Below are 26,828 nucleotides of genomic sequence, written 5' to 3'. Positions count from 1 at the left end.
CAGTACTTAAGCCTCCTACATTTATGCTTCTAAAATGGATGCTTCAGTGCCAAAAAATTGCTTTGTTCATGTTGCTTGCACCTTTCTTTGAAAATCTGGCCATTAAATGAACCCCACTCATAAACAAACTGCTTGGTATTTTATCACCTGCTTACCTCCAGACAGCCCTGCCAAGAACATATCTTAACACAAGTGGCTTTCAAAAGGTTTGAGACACTTCTTGTTCTATACATATCTTTTTTTCCCCCTGTCTAACCCTTTTTTTGTGTGTCTTTCCTTCAGTAACCATCAATAAAGCCCATCTACCCTACAGCATCTAAATGTTCTGTAGCATGACCCCCATTCTTAAATGAAAAGCTGCTGAGGCGATGGGGAATCTCTCCCCTAAACTTCTGCCATGCCTAATCTGCCATGACCTTCTCCACATACTCTGACAACAGAGCATAATAGTAACAGGTTGGATACAAATACCTTAATTTACTCCAAAGTTGTCCCAGGTTTAAGGGACAATCCCAATGTCCAGGAAGTTCTATCTATGAATGGCAGAAATCTGTCAGTGCTGTAGAAGAATTTCATGACATCTGGTCTCTCGACAGCTGCTCAACAATTGCCCACACAGTGCTATTGCTGTCTTGAAAGCCTACGCAGCAATGACTTCATCAGCCATAAGGCTGCGACATCTCCTACACTATCTTATGTATGGGAAAATTTCTCAGTTGTTTAGCTAGAAGCAGAAGTGACAACCACATCATGCTGAACCAACTCAGAGGCCTAAAAACAAGAGCTGTCCAGAAGTGCAGTAGCAGCAGCAGCTTCCAATGCAGAGACTGGTACTCAGACCTTCAGTTTGATTGCTATCATATCAGTGCAGTAAGACAAGAGAAGAACTGGAAAATGGAGAAAGAGGATAGGTAATGAACTGAACTAGGCGGACAAAAGAATGCAGTTGTGCCTTCCAAAAAAACTGTAGGCTAATAAAGCATGGCTTCTTCTTCCTAGAGACTGGACCATGTATGCAGGTTTATGAGACCACTTTGCTTTTAAGCTAATGGGTTGAATCCAAGTGATTGAGGCTCATGATTTTATATGAAGTGGTCTCCAGTTCAGGTCTGAACGATGACAACCTGTTCAGGGACGTAGTTATAGTTGTTTAGAAGGTGAGAGAAAGAATGACAAGAAATAGAAAACAAACTAAGATAAAAAAATAAAGCTAGACAACTAAAGAGGAAGACAGAGCACGTGATAGTGTTAGGAAGAGCTGCACAGGAATAGCTGCATCGGAGATAAAAACATTAAATCTTGACTTGCAGACGTGAAAATATACTAAAGTTCCAGGGAGAGGAGCATAGGTACACTGCAGCCCTTCAGGTCTTGTCTCCTAGACACACCAAATGACTATTATATATATGCTCTATGCTCTCTCAGCAAGGCAAAACTGCTACTGTTTCTGGAAATGAGTCTCTTCTACCACTCTACTACTGTAGCTATGCCCAATATTGGCTCTCAACCTGATATCAAAGCCGGGCTTGGAATTCACTGGAGCACAGCCTGTACTACATGTACATTAATGACCTCATCTAAAGCAGTTCTTCAGCAAAGACTCTTATTGAATGTGAAGGAAATTATGCTCATTGTTTACATCCATTTTTTCCTCTGGGCATGTATAAAATTCGCTCATCTCCCTTAAAGCCCAAGTTGTCCATAACTGAAGTAGAAGGTACATGGGGAAGAGAAAGGTCTACAGAGAAAGGTTGTACTGGTTGATGGACAGTTTTGTGACTCTGAAATCTGATTTTGTTCCTTTTGGAACTACCAAGAAGCCAGGTGGGCAAGCTGCTAGAACAACAGGAAGAAGTCCTTCAGACCCTGCTGGAGCCCATCAAAACATTGGGAAAATCAGCACATTCCCACGGCATGTTTCACTTAAACAAATAGCAAATTGTGATGTAGAAAAGTTTTGGCAGAATTTCTACAACAAGCTCAAAGAAATTGTTTAAGTGCCTGCCTGTCTGAAGTGTCTCGGTTAACTGCCTGTCTGTAGCAGTTACCTATGGATTTAATGCAGCCAGAAATCAGCACCTGCAACATCCCTGCCCTACTCTGTTCTTACAACCAATGTTTTATTCATCTAACTGTCCACAGAAACAATCTGTTATTGCAGGCATTAGTCTGTGCTGTATATGTGCAGTGACTCAGACTCTGTCAGTCCCCCACCTCAATCTTTGTTTGTTAAAAAATGGAAAACATATGGAAAAATACAGCGTTTTAACCTTTCCTGCTTACCGTACGAAACATCAGTTCCTGCCTCTGCTAAAAGGCATTGTTTTTGACTGAAGCAAACAGCGGTGCATTTTGCAAAAAATGCCTTGTTTATTCCATATAAAAACACCTAATCCAGTTGTAGTAACGTCATGTTGTTTTCTTTCTTTGTTCTATAGAGTGCCCTCTAGTGTCCTAAAGACTACAATGCATTTATTATCCAGACTTCTCTATTGACCTATCATTAATAATTATGCTAACAGTTACTTAGCTCATGCAGGATGTATGACATCTTTCAAGGGCAACACAAATAAATTAAACATTCTTCATATCACCATAATGAGACAGGTAGCTTTTTATGATCGATTGGATGCCAGTCCCCGTGTTTGCTTATTGAACATATTACCTTTTTGTTAAATGTTATCCAAATCCCTTTCATCAGAGACCCCACTAACAATTCAAATACCATCATATATAGAATTAAAATTTTAAGGTGGTCTATTCAAAACAACATTTATTTTGATGCTTCTCAAATTCTCCACTTTCTGCCCCATAATTTATGTTAAAATAGTTCTACAGACCAAAGTATAGCTTTCAGCCTCCTGTTTACCCATACACCTTCACATGATTGCTATTTTGACATTGTTTAAAGTTTTAAATAATTTTCTTTCCAAAGGCAATTCTAACCAGTTACACTAGATATAAAAACAAAACCTTCTGAAAGACCTGCAGTTATTCACACATATCTTGAAATATGGAGAGATGAATTATGCTCACTCAACACAGAGCTTTTTTCTTTACTACCAACCTTTACATTTGTTTCCTCAACTGGTGAGTTATGCTAATTCCTGTTGAAAATGTAGATCGAAATCTGTGCTACCGATTTTTCTTGTAGGCAACAGATCCTTGTAAACCCACACAAATATCAATGAAAAACAAAACTATAGTACACTAATGATTCACTATTTGGTATTTAGCACAGGATAAAGCTAATGGAAGGGAAAAGCACCAAGAAAAAAATCATAGGATTGAGATTATTTCTTACTTTTTCAAACCCATGAACTGTTGCCACTACAATTACGAGATCATCAAGGCCTCATTTTGTTCATCAGTCTACATGGCAGTTGTTTCACACCCACGCATGTTCTCTTTTTATTCAGTTCAGTAGCTAATGAATAACTCCCACTAACAAAAGAGCCTTTCATTCCATGCTTACATAATTATTAGAAGAGAGTTGCGTAAATGTCACTGAAGACAAGTGTTTGCAGCCCTGCCTCTAAATTTGGTTATTCACAACCTTTCCAGCTCAATATTATTGCTGAACTGTGATCATTTTCTAATTACTCTAATAATACCTATTAAATCACTTGAATTACATAAGCACAGACCTACTTAAATACAACTTAACCTAATAAGCCCTGGTCATTCATTAAACAATATTGCCCATTATTTTTAAAAGGTTGAACGGAATATTAACTGACCTATTCTTGCATTATTACACAAATGTTATTACAAAGCTGCAAAGTGTTAATGTTTTCAGGGCTAGTTTAGAGACTCTAGGCTTGAAATTTAGTGTGATAAGAGTTATTCAAGCACATTTTCCTTTTCCTGCGTTTCTCTATCTGCCTTCTCCTGTAGCTGGTCACCCACATGAAAATCAACAGGGAGAAAAAATAGTACTCTAACCTTAATGATGGGAATTAAATTACTAAGGATGAAAAAGCGAATGAGGCACATCAATCTCCTAGTAGATGACCCTTCTTTAGGAAATGTGATTATCAAAATAATGAAAACAAGAGGTGGATCTGGGTGATCCATCTCGGTATTCAGTATTTATCCTTACTTACCTATAGTTAGAAGAGTTTTGTTCCTCCATACTTTTTGAAGATATAAAAAGAAGACCCAAGTTTCTTTGCTGATTTCTGTAACTAATACATAAAACCCTTAAAATACCTGTGGGGAAACTGTGCTTTCTAAAAGACAAGGAAGTGGGCATATTTTAATAAAGCATTACCTTTTAACACTTATGACCTAAGGAGACCATAATTACTTTCTGAGGTATTCCGGATTGAGCCCAACATGTTTCTGCTGCAAGTATGATGAGTTTCTTATCTTTTAATACAATACAACACAAAAAGCATGTACCTACAAATCTAAAACTTGGCCATGCCACATAGCTATGAATATGGTATCAAGTGTCAACACAACAATTTCCCAGGTTTTCAGTGTTGTATAGTGTAACCTCGTGAATCCAGCATGCTTGGGACCAAGCACCTGCTGGAAATGTATAAATTCCAGATTTGTGAAACTGGAGCAGCGGCTGGTCCCGGAGCAGCATCCACACATGAAGCAGGGGCGCAGCATGGTGGATGGCAGTGGCAGCTGCCACGTGCAAGCTGCCCCTTCTGCTGCTGCTACACCCCAATGGAGTATTGTTTTAAAAAGTGATGGATTTTCCATTTTTCTGGGTTTTTGGTATCTGGATTTATGGGGTTATACTGTATTATCTGACAGGGCACAAAAATCACACTACTGACTTCTGAGTTTTGATTTTTAACAAGGAAAAAAAAAAGGAGCGCCTCTGCTATGGGACTGCTGGCTCTCATAAATTCCTTATGTCTAAAGTATCTTTTGGAATCAAAAGTTAATCTCATCTGGCAGGAGATCTGTATGAGGGCAGCCTTTCTGTTCATATTTCATTGGAAAAAAAAAAGGGAAGGCTAAATAGGATCGTTGTATTCTACCCTAAGTTAGAAGTGGAATATAGCTGCTGTGGTCACTAGAGCATCTGTGGGCAACTTCTCTCCTATTCCCCCCTGGTTGACAGGGAGATAAGTTCTGTTTCCTTTTTCTTTCACGTACTTCTGCTCCCCTCCTGGCACCTGTCTAGCCCTGTGGGGTAGGGAAAGGTCTGGCTCCACCAAATCTCCATCATCCATTTTTCTCTCCCCCTCCGTCTAACTCCTCATGGAGCTGAAGAGAAAGAAAGTATATCAGGCATGCTCAGGGAGATCAGTTAAATCTATATAGCTCCTGCCTGACCCATTGTAGCAAGAGGCTTGGTGCTCCTGCTACTTTAAGAGAAGGCAGATTGCAGATGAAGCAGTCTGTAAGTGCTGCAGGAGGCAATCGGGGGTCATGTGACCCAAAAGGAGGCTTCAGAGCTTAAGCCCAGAGCCTGAGTTGGGGTGGCACTGGCAGCTGAGATATGAAGAACTGAAATGCAGGAATGCAGCCAAGCTCCTGGCAAACACCTAAGCTGGGGGAAAAGCAGGCTGGTAGTCTGGGGATTGAGACAAGGGGAGGTAAGGTGGTCTCAGCTGGCCTAAGAGCAGAGCCAAGGAGAGCCAATCAGAAGATAGGGGCCAAAGGCTGAAGACCAGGGCCACAGCCAAAGGGTCATGAGAGCAAGATGGGTCAAGGACCCATAGACCACAAGAGGCAAGTGGCAGAGTCAGCAACTTACAGCCCAGGAGGGGCAAGCATGACCAGGGAGCCTGGAAGTCTCAACTGGCCTAGGACCAGGACCTGGGCCCCGGAAGGACCAGAGATCAAGGAGGAGCCACTGCTGGAAATTGGGATGGTCAGGGATCCACAGACCAGAGAAGGGCAGAGTCAGGGTCAGGGGCCCAGTGCCTCAGGAGAGGACAGATCTGGGTCAGAGACCCAAGGATGTGCCCGGGAATGAGCAGAGAGAGATAGCTCAATAATGAACGGTGACATCTGTGGGGCCTGGGCATGATGTAAGGGGTGGTCAGAGCCATGTAATTAGCAATTAAGGTGGAGAGTGAAGACACCTGAGCTCAAAAGCATGAGCTCAAGCTTGAGAAGCCCAGGGACAGCCTCACTTTATTTAAAACATAAATACACCAAAGAACGGCAGGCCAATGGAGGGGTGAGTGCCCAAAGAGAGTGAAGTAGATGAGGGCTAAGGGGGCTCCAGGGGCATCATAGCCATCCCTGGAGATGAACCCTGTTACACCCATGCATCATGGAAGTGTAAAATGAACAGTCCTAATGCAGCTGTGGAGGGGGGAGCTTATACCCTCCTGCACTTTGCACAGCTGAGTCATAGGTAATCAAAATCTAACCATCGGCTAGAAGCGCAGGAGAAACCCATTTGTCTCATACCCATAAAGACAAAGCAGTTTGAAGTTCAGAGGTCTCCTTGCTCCTCTGTGCCTTCTCTCACTGCTTGTCTGTTATTTCCATGGTTTAGTCACTGACTGTAATCATGGCATCATATTATTGACATTTCACACTCAGAAGCTGTGTTGCCAGGCATAGGCTCCTGGTCTGGTAACTGAGTTAATGGACCTAGAAACATCACCAATTCTATAGAGTCAGGATCGTATTTTAAAGAATGAGGAAAAAAGTCACTTCAGGTTCAAGTGCTGATAGTTACAAATCCACAACACTTGTTGCCTGTTAATGAAAAGGTTCTTGAGAAATGAGGAAGGAAATGGTAATTTTTTTCTCTACTTATTGTTTTAGTGAAAATTTTAATTTTAATATTTTTACTACAGCCCTTTTTTTAATCCAGTTGTGATGTCTGCTCCATTTCTGGAGCGGCTTAGAAGATTCACACAGCCTCCATCCCCTTCACCTGATTCTCCCCGCAGCTGCCTCTCCAGTTTAACACCCCTTGTCTCTAGAGCTGTCTGCCTCTCCTCCAACTCCTCTAGTTGGCGCTGGATAGCCTGCAAAAGTATATAAAAGACATAATAGATTAAAACACAGTTTAATAACAGGGAGAAGGACTGCCCAGTGCTCCAGGCATTTGGCTGGAATGTGGCATACCTGGAGTCAGTTCCCAGGTGTGCCACAGACCACTTTTATGATATTTGGGAAATCACTCAAGGCCAGATACTTAAAAGTATCTAAAAATTCAGAAATTTTTAGATGAGGGAGATTTTCAAAACTCCATAGGGAGTTAGGTGTGTAGGCATAGGTGGCAGAAGGCCGGGGCTAATGGAGCTTAGCCCCCCCCAAACTAATTTTGCAGCAGCTGGCAACAGCAGCAGCACCATGGCGCTGCCGTCCCGCAGGGCCCAGCACCGCTTGGTGCCACCGCCACACCTTACCACTGCAGCACCATGCCCAGTACCCCCTCCACAGGCTCCTCTGTCACTGCACAGCACCAGCACGTGCCAGCCCTGCAATGGCTCTCAGTCCCCCCAAATCATGTTTTCTCCTGCCACTATCATATGTAGGTGCCACTTGGTGCATCTTTATATGAACACAGAGCAGTAAATCAAAAGGAGGGGTATTAAACTGTAGTGTTTCTTTACATTAAGATCATTTTAATATCTCAAGTAAAAACTATTGCTATGAGAAAAAAAAACTATATTATGGATACAGCTTTTCTTTTGTGGAGGCGCCTATTTTGCCATTTGTTAGTCTAATGCAGGGGTGGGCAAAATGCAGCCCGGGGGCCAGATGCAGCTCACCAGGCCATTCTATCTGGCCCACAAGGCCCCTAAAAAATTTAGAAAATTAATATTAATCTGCCCTGGGCTGCCTGTCATGTGGCCCTCGATGGCTTGCCGAAACTCAGTAAGTGTCCCTCTGCCCAAAATAATTGCCCACCCCTGGCTAATGTTTCCCAAAATGGAAACAAAATGTAGGAAAAAACTATGTTAAATTATGTTTTCTTATTTAAAGGTGCACCAAGTCTTTCCGTGGGTGACATCTCTTTAAAAATATCAAAGGCTTCAATTCCATCTCTGGAAAACATTTTCCCCTGTTTGTATAACTGTAGCACTTATAGGCCTCAATCAAGATAAGGCATCTGCTGTCCAGAGAACAATACAAACACATGGTGAGAGACCACTGCCACTTCAGAGAGAGAGACAGAGGTTTGACAGGCAAAAGTAGCCTTGATGCTTCTTTTGCTTCACATAAAATGTAAGGTGAGATTTTTAAAATAAGGACTTAGTACCTACAAGTCCCCACTGAGAGATTCATTCAGGTGCCAAAACAGGAGCTGAACTCTTCAGAAAATCTTAGCCCGGCTGTGAGCACTTTTAAAAATCTGGCCTGCCAATGCTATACCAGACTAGTGTGACTTGTGACGTGTCTACCCTGCAATCTACCCTGTCTGCCCTGCAATCACTGGAATATGGAGATGCCCCAGTTAGCACGGACTTATCTAGCTCATGTGCTAGGAACAACCTAGCCACAACAGCATGGAGCACCATGCTGGGTTAATATACCCTGTTTCTCAAGAGGGTTTCACAGTCTGCACTAAGTTTCTTGCTGCTGCAGTTAGGTTGCTACTAGCAATAGCATAACTGGGGGTGGGTGAAAGGGGCATTTATTCAGAGGAGGGCACCAGAACGGCAGCCCCCAGGGATCCTGTGCCACCAGCTGCCCCTGTGAGAGGAGGTAATTGCTCTTGCCTGCTCTTCCCCCATGTGCACTGCTGAGAGCACCAGAATTTTAAGTGATAGCCCTGGCTAATGGTACCTGAATTAGTTAATTTACTGCTATTTTGGGTATCTATGATGATTTTGGCACATTCAATTTGGACACAACTGAGATCAACTCATGGAGAAATGTATTCACAAAATGATGCATGAATGTTGCACAAGCCTCCTCCATGGGAAGGTTCAATGGCACAACTGCCTGCCTGGGCAGAATCTAGGGACATTTATACATGTGCTCTGGGAGTTGGGGTGGGGGGCACTTTAATTAGAGCACCTCTGAGAGCCGCTCTAATTAAAGCGCCCGTAGCAGCTCGGGTATCCGTGTCCCTGTGCTTCAAGATGGCAGCAGGGGCACTTTATCTAAAGCTTGTTGAACAAGCTGTAGTTAAAGGACCCCCACCACCGTTTTGAAGCATGGGGACACTAATACATTAGTCACGGGAGACTGCTGGAGCATGGTAATTGCCACGCTCCAGCAGATTCAATCAGTCGAGTCTGGTCTGAAGCTCTGGAATTCCAGCACATCGGAGCAGGCTCTGCACTTGTGTATAGGCACCCAAACTTCTTTCTGCTTTGTCTGAAGACAAGTACCTTAGCAGTCTTTGTACAAATTGTACAGGAAATTTTTTTTCCCCTTTGTAAATAAGCAGTTTATTTGCAGTCCCAGTGGTTGCAGAAACTCATTTTCTTTTAGTTCTAATTTTACTCTCCATTCCACTGTACTCCTGGACTTAGATCCAGTCCTTACCATCAACTGTTGTGTCTTCCTTGCCTTGTACAAGATGAAGCAGCCACATGGTTGGTTTCCAAAAAAAGCATTTTTATTAACTATAAACAAATATACAAGGCCTAACTACATATGTCCTGCTGCTCTAGCTAGTTTCCGTGTCCTTCCCTTATTGCACTTATCCTTTTCTGCATCACTGAAATATTCTTAAGTATCTCTGAAATTACACTAGCAAAATTTGATTTTTTTTACCTGTGCTTTGTGGAGCCTTCTCAGCTGCTCTTGTTTAATCAATTGCTTTGTCTCCTTTTCCAACTTCTTCTTCCTTTTAAGACTCCTTTTAACCTACAAGAAGGAAGGGAGAAAAGAAGATAATTGACAAAATATTTATGAATTTTGATTTTCATAGATTTTTTCCCCATTGCAAATGTTCAGTAGTCTTTAGTCTATTTAACTAAGTGTCCTTCAAGACATTATGTCTTTCTTAAGAAGAACCCTCATTGTATCTCTATTTAAGCATTATCAGTTTCTGTCCATGAAGGAAGTGCTGAATCAAAAAGGATACTATACAGTTATACAGCTGCAACCATATTCTCCCACAATTACTTCTGCAAATGTGCCCCACAAGTACTTCAGCAATCAGAAAATAAATCAAGTTACAGTAGAAAGTAGAAGCTTTTTATAGAAATTTGACCTACTTACCATTGGACCTGTTAGATGCTAAAAACTTAGTTCCTCCAACTGACTCATAATTTCCTTGTTTGTTAACATTTATATCTTATATAAATATATGCTTTTCAAACAATATTGGGCTTGATCCTTAGCTAATATAAGTTGGTGTGATGCCATGGATGTCCATGAAGATATGCCAAATTACATTAGCTGAGGATCTGGCCACTGCTGATTAAATAGCTCCCATACAGAAAATACCATTCATTTAAATTTCTTATCTAACATGCTGCATTAGGTAGAGTATGTCTTATTACACAATAACAATTAACATTGGGCAGGAAGCATGTGATGGGATGCCACTGATGTAGTTTGAAGCAGTGCAACAGTTGCTCTTGCATAGAAATCAGGGGCATGTTTGTCTTCCCTGCAACTAATTTAACTATTGCCATTCAAGACCACTTTTTGCTTCTTCCTGCCCTCCCGGATACCTGCTTGAGTGTATTGGAATGTTGTAAAGAAAACATTTTTATGGGTCTGACCCACTGATCACTGAGCTAGTCTCCAAGCAGTAAAACAAAACAATTGTTTTCTAAAGGAGTGGCATATCATGCATGTAAACTTTTTTTGAACCATGCTATTTGAAAGGGTTTTAAGGCTCATCTTGATTTATTTACTCAAATAAAGAGAGAGAGATAATAAGAGAGAATAATAGACAAAAAGGGTGGGAGGAAATTTAGGAACCTTTTCTGTCAGAATGATTCCTTGTATCTTCTTTTCAGTTCTGTCCAGAGGGGGACACTGATATTTGAAATGTGGGAAGCAAAACTGGTGTACTGGGAGTCAGCTGAGAGGAATGAATACATTGAATAGGTTATGTGACTCAAAACAGGCAATGCCAGGACTGAATCACTGCTACTGTTCTCTTCTATGGTTTGTCATTTACACCATATTTGACCAGACATTCTGCTAATGTTGTCCCTCACTTGTCACCATATGGCCATTTCTGCATGCCAGCTGTTTGAATTAGTGTGACTTCTTCCTGTTCAGATCATTCCTGTGTTGGTTTCGGGGGTTGGCGGGTCTGGGGGGGAGGGGTTCACCTCTCTTTTTTGTTTAATCCATTATTTTTTTCCTCCAATTTTTACTTTTGTTTGTTTCTACTTTTGTTCTTCTCCTTATTCTATTTATATATTTTTTTCTTTGTCAAGAAGCCTTTGAATGTTATTCTTTGAAATGTCTGGAGCTTGACAGAATCTGGCCATTGCATTTTCTTTCACAAATGGATTTGACTGGCCATTGATATAGCCAGTCAAAATACTGTTAGAACCAACTATTTGTAAGGAATTGTGTGACGTGGAAGGATTTATTGCACTCTGTTTCACTGTACTGAATGAGCATGCATGTGGTTGAACATGAAGGGGAAAAACCTTGCCTCCTAAGCAAATGCCTTCTTGCTTCACTGTTTGTGACATGCTTGGCAGAATTGTCGCTCAGGAGATTGGGAGCAAGAAAAATGAAAAGACAAATGCAAGGTGAGAACAGGTCAATGGAGTTGCACTTTCCGCTTTTTAAGTTCCCTCTTCTCTGTTTTGCAAAGATTAAAAATGTTTCTTGCACATCTCTTCATAAATTTGCTGGGGGGACAGTTAGGGTTAAATGGAATAGAAAGGCTGACCTATCCCCACATTGCTTTGAAGGGACCTTCAAAACAGAAATCCAACTCTGTAAAAAACATGCGCCAGGGTTTGTATCCTGTTTTTTTTCTCCAGTGAACCCACCCCCTTCTGCATTTCAGCATTTTGTGAGTGGATTTACATGGTTGAACGTTGAAATGTCATTTGGTCTTTCTTCACCCCTCAGGGGTTGCAAGAAAGTAACTAGTCACTTAAAAAAACCTCCAACCCCCCCAGCAAACCAGAATACCACCTTTAAATCTAAATACCCTCTCTAGTTAAACCATCTACCATCCACAGATGCCAGTCACTGATATTCCTCCACATTCAAAGAAAGAACAAAGGTCTGATAAACTGTTCAGTCCACTGAGCCTCTTTTTCTTCAAACTGCAGATGACTATCAAGACTTCACTGTCATTTAAGTTCACTCTTTCCTATATGATACAGAAGCCAGCTAGAACCCAGTATACAGTAGACACTTTTGGGGTGTAATTTTTTGATGAGACTGCAGGACTCATTTAATATTTCTGATTAGAACAAACATAGCATTTTCCATGCACTCTGCTTGTAGTGCTTCTTAAATGAAGTTGTGTTTCCCCATGGGAAATCTGCATCTGTTTGTTTTAATTTTTTCAGTGGTTTGCTCATTGGGCTATATATTAAAACCACTTAAGAAACACAGCTTCAAAGTGGTTTCAGTTAAGCATGTCCATTTTTCAAATTAGAGCCTTTCCTGTCAATGTGTGTGTATCCTGGGGAGCTGAAAGGTAGAACAAATTCTGACATCTCTCTTCAATAAATTTTCTATGCAGGAGTTATAACCCCTGCTAGTAAAATATTTCCATCTTCTTTAGAAAAACATACTGTTTTATCATCACAATCATACAAATCTTAAACATAACTGAACAGTAAAAACTGCCCTTTGTTAAAGTAAACATTACCTTGAATGCTAATGAAGGCTTGTGTTCAATTTCATTATCAGAGGATGAAGAATAACACTCAGTCACTTGTTTTCTGACAGCTAGGTGTTCAGAGCCTAAAATGCAGGAACAAAACACTCAGTGAAGCAGAAAGTATCTGTCCTTGACTTCTATGGACATGCTGCACCTGGCCTAAACTGTACTAGGCTGCACCTACAGCTAATTTGGAAATTTGGCTGATGCTGTCAATTAAATTGTTGGTCTCTGTCCAAAACTTCTGCTGCTTGTATTTGAATTTTTTTAAACATGCAAGGTATTATGCAGGAATTAATTAATTCCTTAAACACCGTTTATGTAGCATAATGCTTAGAATGCATTCACAAAAACAAATCTATTATTAAAATGCATATCTGAAGTTAGTTGTGTTACCTAAATGATTATATAAGACTCGCCATGCAGTGTAATTGAATGCAAAAAGTCTGAGCCAGCTCTTAAACAAATTACCCTTATGTGGCTTGTAGCATCTGGCACCCATTTTTACTACATGACATCTGCTCAGTGTAAAATAGCTGGCGTCAGAATGTCTGGTCATATAAAAAAAATCACAAATGTAATCAGAAGCAAATGGACTAAGAGAACAAGGTTTTATCGCACAGTCTCATGCAACATAAATATTTCATTAATTATGTCTAAACAAATGTCACTTTTATTTTTCTGTCTTAAGAATATTATCACATCATTGAACTGTTGATTAAAATGCCATAATAAGTCAGGGAAATCCATACATCACACAGTGCACTCTGCAAGGGAAATTCGGAAGCTATCATTGGAAGAAACATATTCAGAGATACAGATTAAATTATATTTAATAGCTATAATTTTATTTTTCCCATTTCATCAAAGTCTTGTTCTGAGTGCAAATATTTGAATTTGTTCTGAAATTACTTGTCTAATTCATATCTTTATCCTCTTTATTCAAGAAAATAAAACTTGTTCAGGAACATCTGTCTCTACACTTCAACCTGCTGTGGGGTTAATGATTAACATCTGGACTGGACTCTATTTTTGGAGTACACAATATTTAAAGTGGATCATTGACATTTTTCTTAGCATGTGCCAGATAGCTGTTGATTTGCTAATCCAGGGCATGAATGCAAGTTTTATTTATAATAAGATCATTTCCCATTTCCTCAGTGTAAGTAGTCCTTCTTTCCTACTTTTGTTTCACTCTGAAACCAAACCCTGCAAAATAAGAATTAATTTCAGCTTCAAATACAGTTTAACAATAGAGTCAGGGAAATAAGCTTATTCCAGAAAGATAACTAATTTGTAGTAAAACAAAGCAGGGCAGGGGCCAGATCTACTCAGTTACATCACCACTGAACATGAAATAAATCCTTTGATTTCACACTAGATCATTATCCTCATTGGAGTTATAGCCTTACAGAGATTTAACTGGGTGTTGAACTAGGTTCTTTCTAAGATTTCTAGCAGCTACACAGATCAGGAGAAAAGTTGCTCATAACATCATAATAAATAACAATAAAAGATAAATACATGTCAATAACATATATCACCTAAAAATATCCTTGCCTTATAAAAAGAAAAACTGGCTAGAATCAGTGCTTTCAGTCAGCCTTTTTGAAGACGCAGGATCATAATGTTGAGTACGCTTGGGATACATTACAGCATCTGAGGAATGTGGGGCTGCCTACGCTATGGGCCACTTTTTTGTTGCTGCTGAAGCGCAGGGAGCATGTCGCCATGGCTCTAAGTTATACCTACTGGAATAACCCTCTAGGGGCTGATTTGGATTGTGATTGCCAGAGCACAGTACAGGTGCCATACACCTTGGCCTGCATGCCACATTGTCGAGCACCAGCAGTGGATGACATAGACCCAGTTATGCCAGATTCACGCTCTCCAGGGATGTTCTTTAAGCCATCATTGCCTCTCCTTTGTGTTGCCTGAAGGATGAAAAGAAATGAAGCTGGGAACAAGATCGGACCTATCTTTTGATGGCTTAACTCAGCAGCATCCCATCTTTCACTTGACTTGGGTTTTCTCTGTTTGTAACACAATAAAGTATCCCTACTAACTTGCTTGTGATCACATTTTCATTAAAATAAAATTCCATAATATGCAAATCATAAACATTACAGGATTTGCTAGCAGCTTTGGCAACACAACCAATTACATGCTCTCTTTCTTCCCTCTACAGTGGGAATAAATAATTGCTTTCCTCTGTCCTCCTCTTTGTGTTACATCAATAATTAAAAAGTGTTACAAGGTCTAGAGGATAAACAGCCTTCTGTAATACAAGAGCACCTGCCTCCTTCTCAAGGGACTCTGACTCTGGAGTTGTTTGCGTTTTTGGAACAAAAGCATAGTTATTCACTTCCCTTAGGATTCAGGACAAGGGCCATCACATGAGCAAGAAGTCATCAATGGATTAATAGTGTACACAGTCTCAACAATGCCTGTCACTTTATGCATTATGGAATGTCTGGCATTTGTATCCTATCCTGCCTGGCAAGAAATGGCTACAGAGCTAGGAAAAGCAGAACCTTTCAAGAGACATTGTATAAGATATGCTCTTCAGCGAAAGACCTTCTTAATCAGGGAATCTGTAAGCAGAAAGGTATCAAAAGGGAAACAAAACAAACCCCTCATTCATCCTCAGTGGACATAATGTATTTGACTGTACATACACTTACATAGACTGAAATATTTAGGGTTTCCATAGCATTTTGTCCATAGTTCTTGCAGCACTACATGGGTATTCACATTTAACAAATAGAGATATTAAGGCACAGAAAATTCAAGGTGGCTTGTCCAAAGTCTCTCAGTAAGTAAATGACAGAATGGGAACAAGAACTCAGACGTTTTGACTTGTGGCCCTGCATCTTGTCCACTGGAATTTTTGTCTCTATAAGATGTAAGGACCACCAGACAGTGTCTTCTTTTTAAAGGATAAAGGACAGAGGTAGCCATTTAAAACTCTGCTAAACTATTTTTTCTGTCCTCAATTTCTCTTATGGAAGCATGAATACAATTTATTGAATCATATCCCAGACACAGAGTGCATTGCAAGAGAACTCTCTCAAGCATTATAGTAAAAAACAACCAGACCAACTATCTGAAGAATTTGAGCCTCATGCTGACCCCTTAAAAGAAAGCCAACTGTAGTCATTATATTCTCTTTATCAGGGAACTGGTTTTCTGAGGTGCATCATCTGAAACTAATTATTGTTTATCTTCATTGTTTCTGACTCTGGGATGAAAACTCCCTTGACTTCCTTGGTGTATGCTGAGGGCAGAATTTGGCCTCCAGGCATTCATCCTTGGTGATTCCTACAAGGCATTACATCAGAATGTCGTAATTTTGGCAAAATTCTTAAACTGATCTGACTATTCATGCCTGTCTCTAACAGGGAACCCTTGTCCCTCGCAAAGACCCTTTAAGAGAAGGGTCATTGTGACCCAGGAGAGAAGGGAATGCAAGGGAGGAAAAGGTTACTGCAAGGTCCTCCAGAAAGAAGCCCCAGGTAGCAAGCAGCAAAAGGGGAAGGGATACGATCCCTGCAACAGCCAGCTACTCTGCCCTGGGGAACGGCTGCATGCTGAGGAGGAGGCAGCCAAAGGGCAGGCAACTGGCAGGGCTGAGTGTAATGAGCAGCCCCTGTACTCAAAACAGACAACTGGTCAGACTGATTGGAAGGGGAGAGTCTCAAGGGAATAATCGTCTAGCCCCGGCTGGGGAGGAGGATGGTGTACTACCTTGTACAAGCTATGCTCTACAGTGATAGACCTTTTTGATCAGGGAATCTATAAGCAGAAATGTATAAACGTGAAACAAACCCCAAAACAGTAGTGCTCAGAAGCAATAAGGGGAGCCCTGGTGGATAAAGACTCTAAGATCTTTTTCTTTCTCCTTTTACCCTGCTACAGGGCCACACTGGAATAAGGAGTTAAGCTTGCATTGGGTTTGTCTGTGAGTGCCTGGAAGTGCAGTATCTTAGGCTGAAGCAGTTGCTGACATTTCTGTTCCAGCTTAACTGGAGGGCTGGGAGTGGTTGTGAGGGGAGGTGGAGACAACACTGCAGGTGCCTTAAAGGGCCCTGTGGGATTAGCCTCTTGTTGGCAAGAGAATCAGAAAGAGGGAATTTAACCTCTTCAAAGCTGCCAGACCAAGGGGACCCAGAGCCCTGACTGTGGGTCTTAATTCCCAGCTGTGCTGCTACCAAGGACCCAAGGCCAGAATAAGTGGACCTAGGGCAGGAGGTAGCAGCTAGAGCAAAAAATCCTGGACCAAGAGGTCAGAGCCTCGACAAGTATAAAAAAGGGTGGAGCCAAGCAAAAGGAAAGGAAAACCTCACTCTAAAGCTCAGGACATCTCCTGCATAATTAGTTGTTCCATCAAGGCATGGCAGGAGAGATACAGGGCAGTGGTTCAGAAGAGTTGGAGTGAAAGTGGGCTAGCCGGCCACTGGCTGTTACTACCACCTAGTAGGACTAGTCCTGCCACACTGTCCTTAAGAGTTTATGGTCTTTCCCATCCTGTTATTTAAGAACAAGTCAATAAGAGTCTATAACTGTGAAAAGGGTCTGAAGCCTATTCATGATATTTCTGATATGAAAAGAGAGCTCTCTCAAACAACAACTCAGGACATGTGTATATATGCTTGCGCTGCAGCACATGCATTTGTATAAACGGCAAAATGTGTGTCAATGCTGAGAAAATGGCAGCGGTGTGCTTTTGAACTAAAACACATCAAAGTGTTTTAGTTCTGAAGCGCACCGCCGCCATTTTGTCAGTGCTGACGTGCATTTCACCATTTATACAAATGCATGCGATGCAGTGCCAGGTGAGTCAGCTTTATACAAATACATAAATACAAGTGAAAGACTCGCTGGGCAAGTCAACTTTATACAAACATAGCATTTATACAAATGCATGCAATGCAGTACTGCCGTATCTCTGGTGTCAGAGAAGACAAATGGATGTGTATAAATGGCCTCAATTCCTATAGAGCAGAAGTCTTGCTTTGTCTTTTCCTCTTTGTCCACTCAGCAGAACAGAAGTACCCTAGACTCACTTTGACTCCTGAATTAACCATTCTGCTATCCCTGAAGTTCTTGCGTGTTAACATCCCCAGCAAAGTGTTTCTGAAAGTCCAACCCAAAATCCTTCCACTTAGGGAACTGGCTCCCACATGGAAATAAGTAACCTACTCACATAAGAAAAGTTGGCATAGACACAACTTTAAAATGGGGTGAAATTTGGGAGCACCATTCATTGTCCTCAACATTTGGAATGAGGCACACCATGTAATATCATGGGAATGACAGCAGCATACAGATCAGGAGCATACACAGCATACACAGGCTAAAAGCTAGGATAGGAACTAAATTTGTTTTACAGAATACCACAGCAATACTTCAGGTGCCTAAATAAGTGTGGATTGCTTCCTATTTTATCTTGTTGGCAAAATTAACTACTGCCCATTCCTCAGTGCTGAAGTAAGGTAGGGTGGCACCTTAGATTCATGGATTGTAAGGCTAGAAGGGACCTCAGAAGATCATCGGGTCCAGCCCCTTGCACTAAGCAGGAAAGATAATGGGGGGTCAGGTGACCCCAGCAAGGTGACTGTCTAATCTCCTCATGAGGATTTCCAGGGTAGGTGATTAACTGGTAGAGATTAACTGGTTTAGAGAGATATGCTTTAACGCTTTAATATTACTTTAGTATACTCAGTACTTAATGCCTCAGTACTTTTATATTTTGGGAAAGAGAGGGCACACACATTCCCTCCCATATCAAGGGCCACCTGCTTCTGGAACTGATAAAGCCTAAATGGGAACAAGAGTAGCAGGAAATGGCAAAGAAGGACAATAATGACAATGGATAAGCTAGATATTTTGCTAGCTGGGGATCTGGCTATGCAAGTCCAAATCCCTGCTCTGCCACAGACATCCTCAATGACTTCAGGCAAATTGTTCTTTTTATTGTTCCTCAGATCCCTATCTATAAAGAGGGGATGACAGCACCCCTGTGTTCAACAGGAGTATTGTGAAGTTAAAAACAGTAAACACAAGTGATACGCTGACATACGTCTGTAATCAAAGCTAGGTAAGGACCCAAAGACACCTGGATTTTATCCGTTTCTTATCTAACAACACAGAAATCAGAAAGCTAGGTCAATAACACACCTTATTTGCTTTCCAGTTGAACTGTTAATATTATTTAGGAACACGAATCAAATACAGTTAGAACTTCCCGTCTAAAGCCCTCAACTTATCATGTGCTAATTAGTGACTAAAAGCTTGAGAACCATTATGCACAGTGCTGCTCATTATAATTATTTTGCTACTGTTGAGTGCCAGAAGTTTAAATCTTGCATTGTAACAATTTTCAGCTAGTCTAAGTGACTGATGGCTACTCTAGGAAATTTCTGTCGTTCTTCCCATTAAGGCTATGACGAGAGTATTCCCTCCAGTTTTTCAAGGCTGCCAAGAAGTAAACACTAATTCCCAAGAATGCACTGAAATAGTCAACATTTTAATTCTTGGAAATAATTTTGGTAGATATCTGTGCGCGAATCAAAGATATCACAGTTCCTGATTACCTTCTCCATTTTGTTTTTTTTTTAAAAGAAAAAATTATTGTGTTATTGCCTTAGCATTTCATTGACATTTCAACCTGAAAAGGCAAACTGGAAAGGCTTTTCAGAATCCCTTGATGCCATAGTCAAAACCATCAAAGCACTGCCTGAAAACTATGACCAATTTATAAAAGCTGTACAAAAATCTGCAAGATATCCCACGGGACTGCCTCAAGAATTACTTCCCAGGCCTCACTCCATAAACCACTTGCCCATATGAAGACTACAGATGATAGTTCGAACTAGACCCTTTTTCCACAAACACCATCACTACAGGCGATGAGCACCATCACATAAGAATCCAGGAAGTCATGGCAGACCCTGGTTAAGTCAATTGATATGATGCATAATAGTAAAAAAGGCATGGGTGACAACATGTAAACTAAATGATGATCCAGAAAAGGTCATTATGTCACAGCTAACCAAATTGCTCACTAGATGTTTCTCAATGGAAAAAGCCCAAAAACAAATTTAAAAAAACCTCTCAGACTGGGAAGGTACAAGCATCCTAAAGACCTGGGTTTTATAAGCCCCTTCTCAATGATGGAGTTGAATGTTGGTATTAGTAAACTGAAGACCAGGAAAGCAGCCAGTCTTCGCAACATACTTACTGAACAAATCAAGCAATTCAGGCCCCAGACTTGCAAATGGCTCCTTTGCCTATCTATACAACTCATGCGCAGCCAGTCAAAAAATTCCAAAGATATGGTGACAAGCTCAGGTAGTAGGACTTCTAATGCCAGGGAAAGATCCAGCTGACTTAAAGAGCTTCAGATGCATCTCTCTGCTATTGCACACATAAAAATGGTGCAAACGACTGACTAATACTGAACTAGCTTGCCCCATACGTGGATAAACACCTAATCCCTGAACATGGCAGCCTTCACCCTGGAAAATCAACGAGCCAGCTGCTCAGTCTAACTCAATATACTGAGGATGGTTTTGAAAGAGGCCAAATCACTGGAGCTCTGTTTAGTGACTTAACAGCTGCCTATGATACAGTTAACCACTGGCAACTCCTCCACAAGACCCTGGCAATGACAAAAGATTGACACCTTACAGAGCTGATATGAACCCTACTCGCAAACAGACAATTTTTGTCAAACTGGATGGGAAGCGAAGCAGATGGAAGTGACAGATTAATGGCTTCCCACAAGGAAGCGTGTTTGAATCACTGTTATATAACATATATGAATGACCAATCAATTGCTTTGGAAAAAAACCTTTTGCTCTAGATGGGAGAGATCCATACATGCTCAGTGCCTTTTACCCCATTTTGAATGAGAGCTGCCAATACATCGTAGGATGTCTGAAACTTACCATCCTAAACAGGGTGTACCTGCTGGCTGGCATCACTCTGCCTGACATCAGAAGAGCAGTGGCCAGCAGAATAGACCAACTGAGACAAACTGAAGATGTGAGACACCCATTGTATGACCGTCCTGCAGCACACAAATGTTTGAAGCCACGCAGGAGTTTCCTCACCAGCACCCAACCTCTCAATCATAGGCAACACATAGGAGGGACATGGCAGGGGGCATGTGCCTCCCCTGAGATTGGCCACTGAAACCGTTGCTGGCTTCTGTGGGTCGTTGTTGCACCCCTCCTCCCCCTCCCCCCCACCATCCTTTGCTGCTGACACAGCTGCTGGTGGCTGCGGGCAGTCCTTGCTTGCTGCCTGCCGCTCAGCACTCCCCAGCCATGGTGCTCCCCGCTCACCGCCATGGTGCCCCCCCAGTTGCGGGAGGCACCAGTCGTTCATGCTCAATGCCACACCCAAGAAGACATGACTACAGATGTGGAACAAGAGGCTGAAGAAAATACCTGACAGCAAGAAAATGTATATTCCAGCAGCCTAGTCCGTACCACCATGGGTTGATGAATTATGGCAAAGGAAGGTCTCAACCACCAAGGAACTAATGAAGAAGTGGGGCTATACTATTGGTGCAACCACATGTGACTGTGGCACAGAGCCTCAGATTATGCAACACCTGCTGCAATGCCCACTGCTCAGAGGCACATGTACAATGAAAGGTTTTGCAAAGTATAATAAACAAGCACAAGCATGCGTAACAAAATGGTCAAATGTGGTAGAAACACAAGAAGCAGCAGCAACCAAAAAACAAAAGAAAACCCCAAACAAAAATCCAACAAAAAACCCTCTAAACCAACCACACACCTTAAATGCAAATAAGACTCTCTCAAAACCTCATTATACTAATCTTAGCCTATGACTAATCTTAGGTTATCTTATGACTTTTAAAGGTTTCCCATGGGACCCTGCTTGAATCACGAACTGGAGGACTGTCCATGTACTTGCAAAGAGAACACAGAATAGGCAATGCAAATTTTTACATATTAAAAACAGGACCATCTTTCAAAAAGAGGCTCATTCCTAGTAGTTATTCTTAGATGCTGTCCTGGTGACATGAGACAGGAATTCACAGTCTGCCTCACCTGTCCTGATTTGGAGGAATTGCTTGTCACTTTTCTGGCTATAACTTTATTGCTGATATTGCTGTATTTTTATCCCTTTTCAAGACACTGGCCCCATATAAAATGTTGATTTTTTTTTTTTTGACTAAGTGAATTTGGACAGGTGCCAAAAAAATCTGTGGTTATGTTGCAAGGCCTCCTTCTTAGGGTTGCTGCAATGGCAGAACTTTAGGTTCTATTATGGACCTAATAACTGCATAGTTCTGCAATGGCAGAACTATGGTTGCTATTATGGACCTATCTCAGTGGTGGCCTGTGCCACTGAGCTGCCTCTAGATAAATGGAGAGGGAAGAGGGTGGAGGCTTAACCAAAAGTAAAAATGCACATGTATGTGCTGTGTAGCCGGACAGTAACCAAGCTACTACCCCAACAGTAATAACCTCTACATTACACACTTCTCAATTAGAAAGAAAAAGAATAAAAACCGTACTGAGCAGTGAAATGCAAATACTCCCAGCAATGGATCACAATATGTTCACTCTTACAACTATCATTAATCTTTAAAAAAACTGATATTTATTTAACTTTTTTCATACCACTTACTCTAACTCACATAGTTGAGTTCTGAATAGCTTTCTCACACACAATGGATTCATCATGGTTAGAAGGAATTGTTGGCTACAATGTCCCCTTTATCTCATTGATGGATGCAAGGAAATTTTTCTTTCTGTTTTCCTAAGCAGAGGGTTATGATGTTTGTCAGGTGTAAGGGTTCTATCCTCCATGGGATTTAGTGCCTTTATTCTAATGGCTTCAACAGATATAGAGGTGCTAATCACTTCATAGGATTAGGGCCTTTCATACTCAAAATTTGAGAAATTTTCACATGCTACATTCAGATTATCGTTAGCCTTCCATCAACATCTGCTAGCATCTCCTGCAATTGTAATATTTGCTACACTGTTACAAGGTAACAAGCAAAATTCTTGCTTTGTAATCAGTGACCAGAGAGGCAAAATAATGAATGATGGTTCATCAAGTGCTTTGAGCACTTCACCACTGTATAAGAGATCAAGGGGACACTCAAATTTAACAGCAACAAATTTAAACAGTCATAAAGCTAATATTATTTACATTAACAACTTAGGTGACTCAAAGGCTACAGACAGAATTAACAAGGATATTGGTATAAAATTATATAAACTGTTATGATATATGGTAACTTAAGACTGTGTGTTCCAACAATCTTGTGTTTACCAAACCTTATGGTTGATGCCTCCTCATAGCAAACCCAGGCATTTGCACACCCTAATTCAGCCATCACTTTATTTGCCAACAACTTTTCTCTGCTTCCATTTGCTGCTAGTTCCACTCACCAGGGGCAATCAGTATTAGGAAAGCCATCAGCAATTAGTGGTGAGGGGCATCAGTGTGGGGAAAGTGGCAATGGAGGATGAAGTAGGGAGGGCATGAGAGTGGGTGAAGTAGGGAGGCAAATTGGTTCTCATGCGCAACCTCCCCAGGAACTTTAACAGACCTGCCGGGGTAGATGGCCCATAGTTTGGGAAATGCTACTATAGATCTCTACATGTAGCCAAGTTGTTGTTACTTTAACATGTTTTATTTAGGGATAAAGGTACAGAGATTTAATTAATTTATACCACTATAGGAGCATACAGATGTAACAGATTGTAAAAGCTGAAGTACACTTTCAAAACAACCTACTCCTCCTTTCCTTTCAAACTAGTTGAAAAATACATCTCTATGTTAGAGAACAGGAAAAATCTTCCCCTTTGGATTTTTTCTTCCATAATTACCCACTGTGCATATACCTTTGCACATTCTGCTGAGGTGTCTGGTGCTGGGGACAGGGTCCTAGACTAGACAGACTATTAGTCAAGTTCACTGTCTTCATTTTTATGTTCCTATCTAGGAACAGACAGGGTATGAGTTTACCACTGTTACAGCTTTCACCTCTATTCCCACAACAGGGTTTTCTGCATTTTCTCTAAGGGTTAAAACATATCACATTTGTACTTCCATAAAAACTTTTATAGCAGCACAAAGGCCACGCAAAGAGCATACACGCCCCTTTTCATGCTGCAAAAGCCCAGAATTTGTGGTTACAATATAGATAGTATCAATTTGTGCCCTTTATTGCAGCAGATACCTGCTAGGTTGGTGACAGAAATGTGCGGTCAGCTCAGACCTGTCCACGCTCTGCAGCTGCCCCAGATAGCCACTGTCAGGGCTTCAGGGGCCCTAGCCTGTGCACCCCAGGAATTCCCATTCCCAGGGCATGCAGGATCAAGCCCCGGACACACCAGAAGTGCCTGCCTGGGTTTCCTCAGGTGCCTGTAGACACTCCAGTGCAGCCCCAGGGCAGCTGACACTAACTGGCAGAGACACTCCCTGGAGATGACTTACTTCAGTGTGTCTCTGTAAGAGGGGAAAGCCAGGCAGGTGCCCCCAGGGTTTGAGGGGCCTGATCCTGCACAGGAATTCCCAGGGCATGAAGGACTGGGCTCCTGTAGTCCCAGGAAAACACATTGCTTGTCCTGCAGGGTCAGTTGGTGGGACAACAGACTACTTGTGTTTTGCCCAATGAAGTAGATCCACTGTGCACATCCAGACAGAGCTGATCTGCTTAATTTGGCAATGTCTATTTCTAGCCTTGGATCTCCATCATTGTCTACTTTACTCCTCTGCCTTCAGCACGTTTGATGTCATGGCAACCACCACTCCTGAGTTAGCCCCTGTGAAATTTCCTGTCCCCCACCTTCTACCTTTCTACCTCAGTATTGATGTGGTGGTTATGACAGTCCTGTCTGAGCACCTATGAGAAACATGCCTGGAAAGGCAATTGCTGCCCATTGTGACCTCTGGATTGCCTGGAGCAGCTTCCAGGCATTAACCAGTATTTTCAGTCCTAACATATCTTTTAAAAAAATTTCCTTCACTTACATATGCTGTAACATAAATACTTGATTAAATGAACTATAGATTAATTGACTTTAAGTAATCAGAGTAAAAACGGAGGTAAAGAAATGGCTTTAAATTATAACATTTAAAACCAATCCCATTTCCCTCCAAGTCCTCACCTGTGGAAGGATGACTTAGCACTTCTTCAGGGAAAAATCTGTTAATGGGCACAGAGGATTTTGATGGATCCTTTTTTTCTCTTTCAGTGACTTTAGTTCTAAAGTTAGTAAAGAATGTCCTGATATCACTCCTCTGTGAAGGATCTACCGTGTTATCCTTGGAAATGTTGTTCTTGAGCCTTAGAGATGAAACAGAAAGGTTCTTTTGTTTACTAGTAAGCATGTCATCTCCTGAAGATCTCAGAGGAGTCTCTTTCAGGGTAAACTTTTCTAGGAGTCTTGGTACATCCTCTATCTTGGTGTAAGATGATTTTTCAGGCTTGGAAGGACTGGTATGCAAACTGCAAGCAGGAAAGTGTACCTCTGTGTACCCATATGGAGACTTCTCTTCAAGACTAGTGAAAATATTAGATGAGGTTTTACTTGAGTTCCTCAGTTCAGACTCTTCTCCTGGATGCCTCGGCACACTGGACCCCTGTGGCTGTATATCATGTCCTCCATTGCTATTGTTTAGACTCACAGAGTGACTGGCATTATTAGGGAAGCTGAAGAAAGTATGTTCTGAATGAGGTTTCCTTTTACTGTCTGAGCTCTTTTTTATGCTTTCTGAAGGAGAGATAAGAGGCTCTAGAATGGATTTCTTTATTGCACTGGCAATTAGTTTCAATGGTGATTTTGGTTGGCTAGGCAGTTGTTCTCCTCCAGTATTGTCCAGACTCTTCTGAATATCTTTTGCATTAACTGGCACAATTGGCAAGGCTTCATTTGCAAGTGGAGAAAGCACAGATATACTGTTTTCTCTTGCATTGTCGTCAGCATCCTTCTGTTCTGAAATTTCCAGAGCTCTGTTGCTTTGATACCCTGGTTTTGTTCCACTTAGGTCTGCATTGTTTGAAACATTTAATTTGAATTGCTGCTCTGAAGAAAGCATTAACTTCCTTGTTATCCTTTTCTTTATCCCATTTAGTTCAGCCTTTTCTTTTGGGTGTCTTGAATTTTTTTCATCTTTTTCCTCCAAATTCAGTGAGGACAAATCTACTATTTTTCTTCTAGAGGCCCCTCTTTCTGCTAAAGGCTCCTGTTCCCTGATATTCTCATTCCAGGTTTCTAATTTGTATTCCTCAGCATTACCATCCTCATATTCATAGTTATATAAATTGGCATCTGGTGATACAGATTCTGAATGTTTCAAAAAAGAATCCCCAGTACTATTCTGAACTGGATGATGAAGCAGATATAAAGGGATTTCTTCAGGTGTTTCTCTGGTTTTTGACTTTCTTTTAAATATTGGGCTGTAGGGTTTGAAATGTCTTGTAATTTCAGGTGGCTTGTTGTTAGACATCAACTGCATAGTAAAAAAATAGCTCATTATATTCTTTATTAACCAGAATTCTGAAATAAATATCAGTATATACATTTCCAAAGTTCACTTACACTCATTCTACTAGAGAGTATATCTTTTGTTTCCTCTCATCCCTGTGCTGTATTTTTAAAAATATAGGACAGAGAGCTAATACCATTGGAAACTGTTACACTAAACTGTCTAAGAATTAATTTCTACAATGAGTGTGTGTCCCTTTTTATATATACCGGAATCCTTTACATATACCTTAAATTTACTTATACTTTATATTTACCTCCTTGCTTTAAGTTAACCTTCAATATTTTTCTTGGAAAGGATCATTCCCTACTACAGGAATATAAACAAATGAGGACCTACCCGCTTCCCCCCTCTATTTCAGCTGCACTGTGTTAAAGTTTTATAGCAAACACAGAGACATTATATCTGGTTTCATTAGAAATATTACACTTTTTTGATTAGTGCAGCCAAGAATAACTGAAGCAACCTTGCAATATATGGAAAATGAAGGATGGTAGATTTAAATGTTTTTAAACAAACTTACAACTTGTGTAAGTGCTTAACTTCTAATTCCAGATACTGAAAT

General features: G+C 41.1%; 1 protein-coding gene across 2 annotated transcripts in view; it reads right to left on the bottom strand.

Annotated features, from left to right (window-relative positions):
• Positions 1–26,828, bottom strand: part of MICAL2 (microtubule associated monooxygenase, calponin and LIM domain containing 2) — a 218,849-nt gene that overhangs the window by 9,871 nt on the left and 182,150 nt on the right. For both annotated transcript variants that reach the window (XM_059722688.1, XM_019476858.2), the window contains 4 exons: positions 24,883–26,227; positions 12,701–12,795; positions 9,667–9,759; positions 6,866–6,959 (listed from right to left, as the gene is read on the bottom strand). In XM_059722688.1, coding sequence (XP_059578671.1) covers positions 6,866–6,959; positions 9,667–9,759; positions 12,701–12,795; positions 24,883–26,227 — 1,627 coding nt within the window. The remainder of the gene's footprint in view (positions 1–6,865; positions 6,960–9,666; positions 9,760–12,700; positions 12,796–24,882; positions 26,228–26,828) is intronic.

This window comes from Alligator mississippiensis, chromosome 2 (genome assembly GCF_030867095.1).
Source record: "Alligator mississippiensis isolate rAllMis1 chromosome 2, rAllMis1, whole genome shotgun sequence".
Lineage (NCBI taxonomy): Eukaryota > Metazoa > Chordata > Crocodylia > Alligatoridae > Alligator > Alligator mississippiensis.
This window is presented reverse-complemented; position numbering and strand designations above follow the sequence as displayed.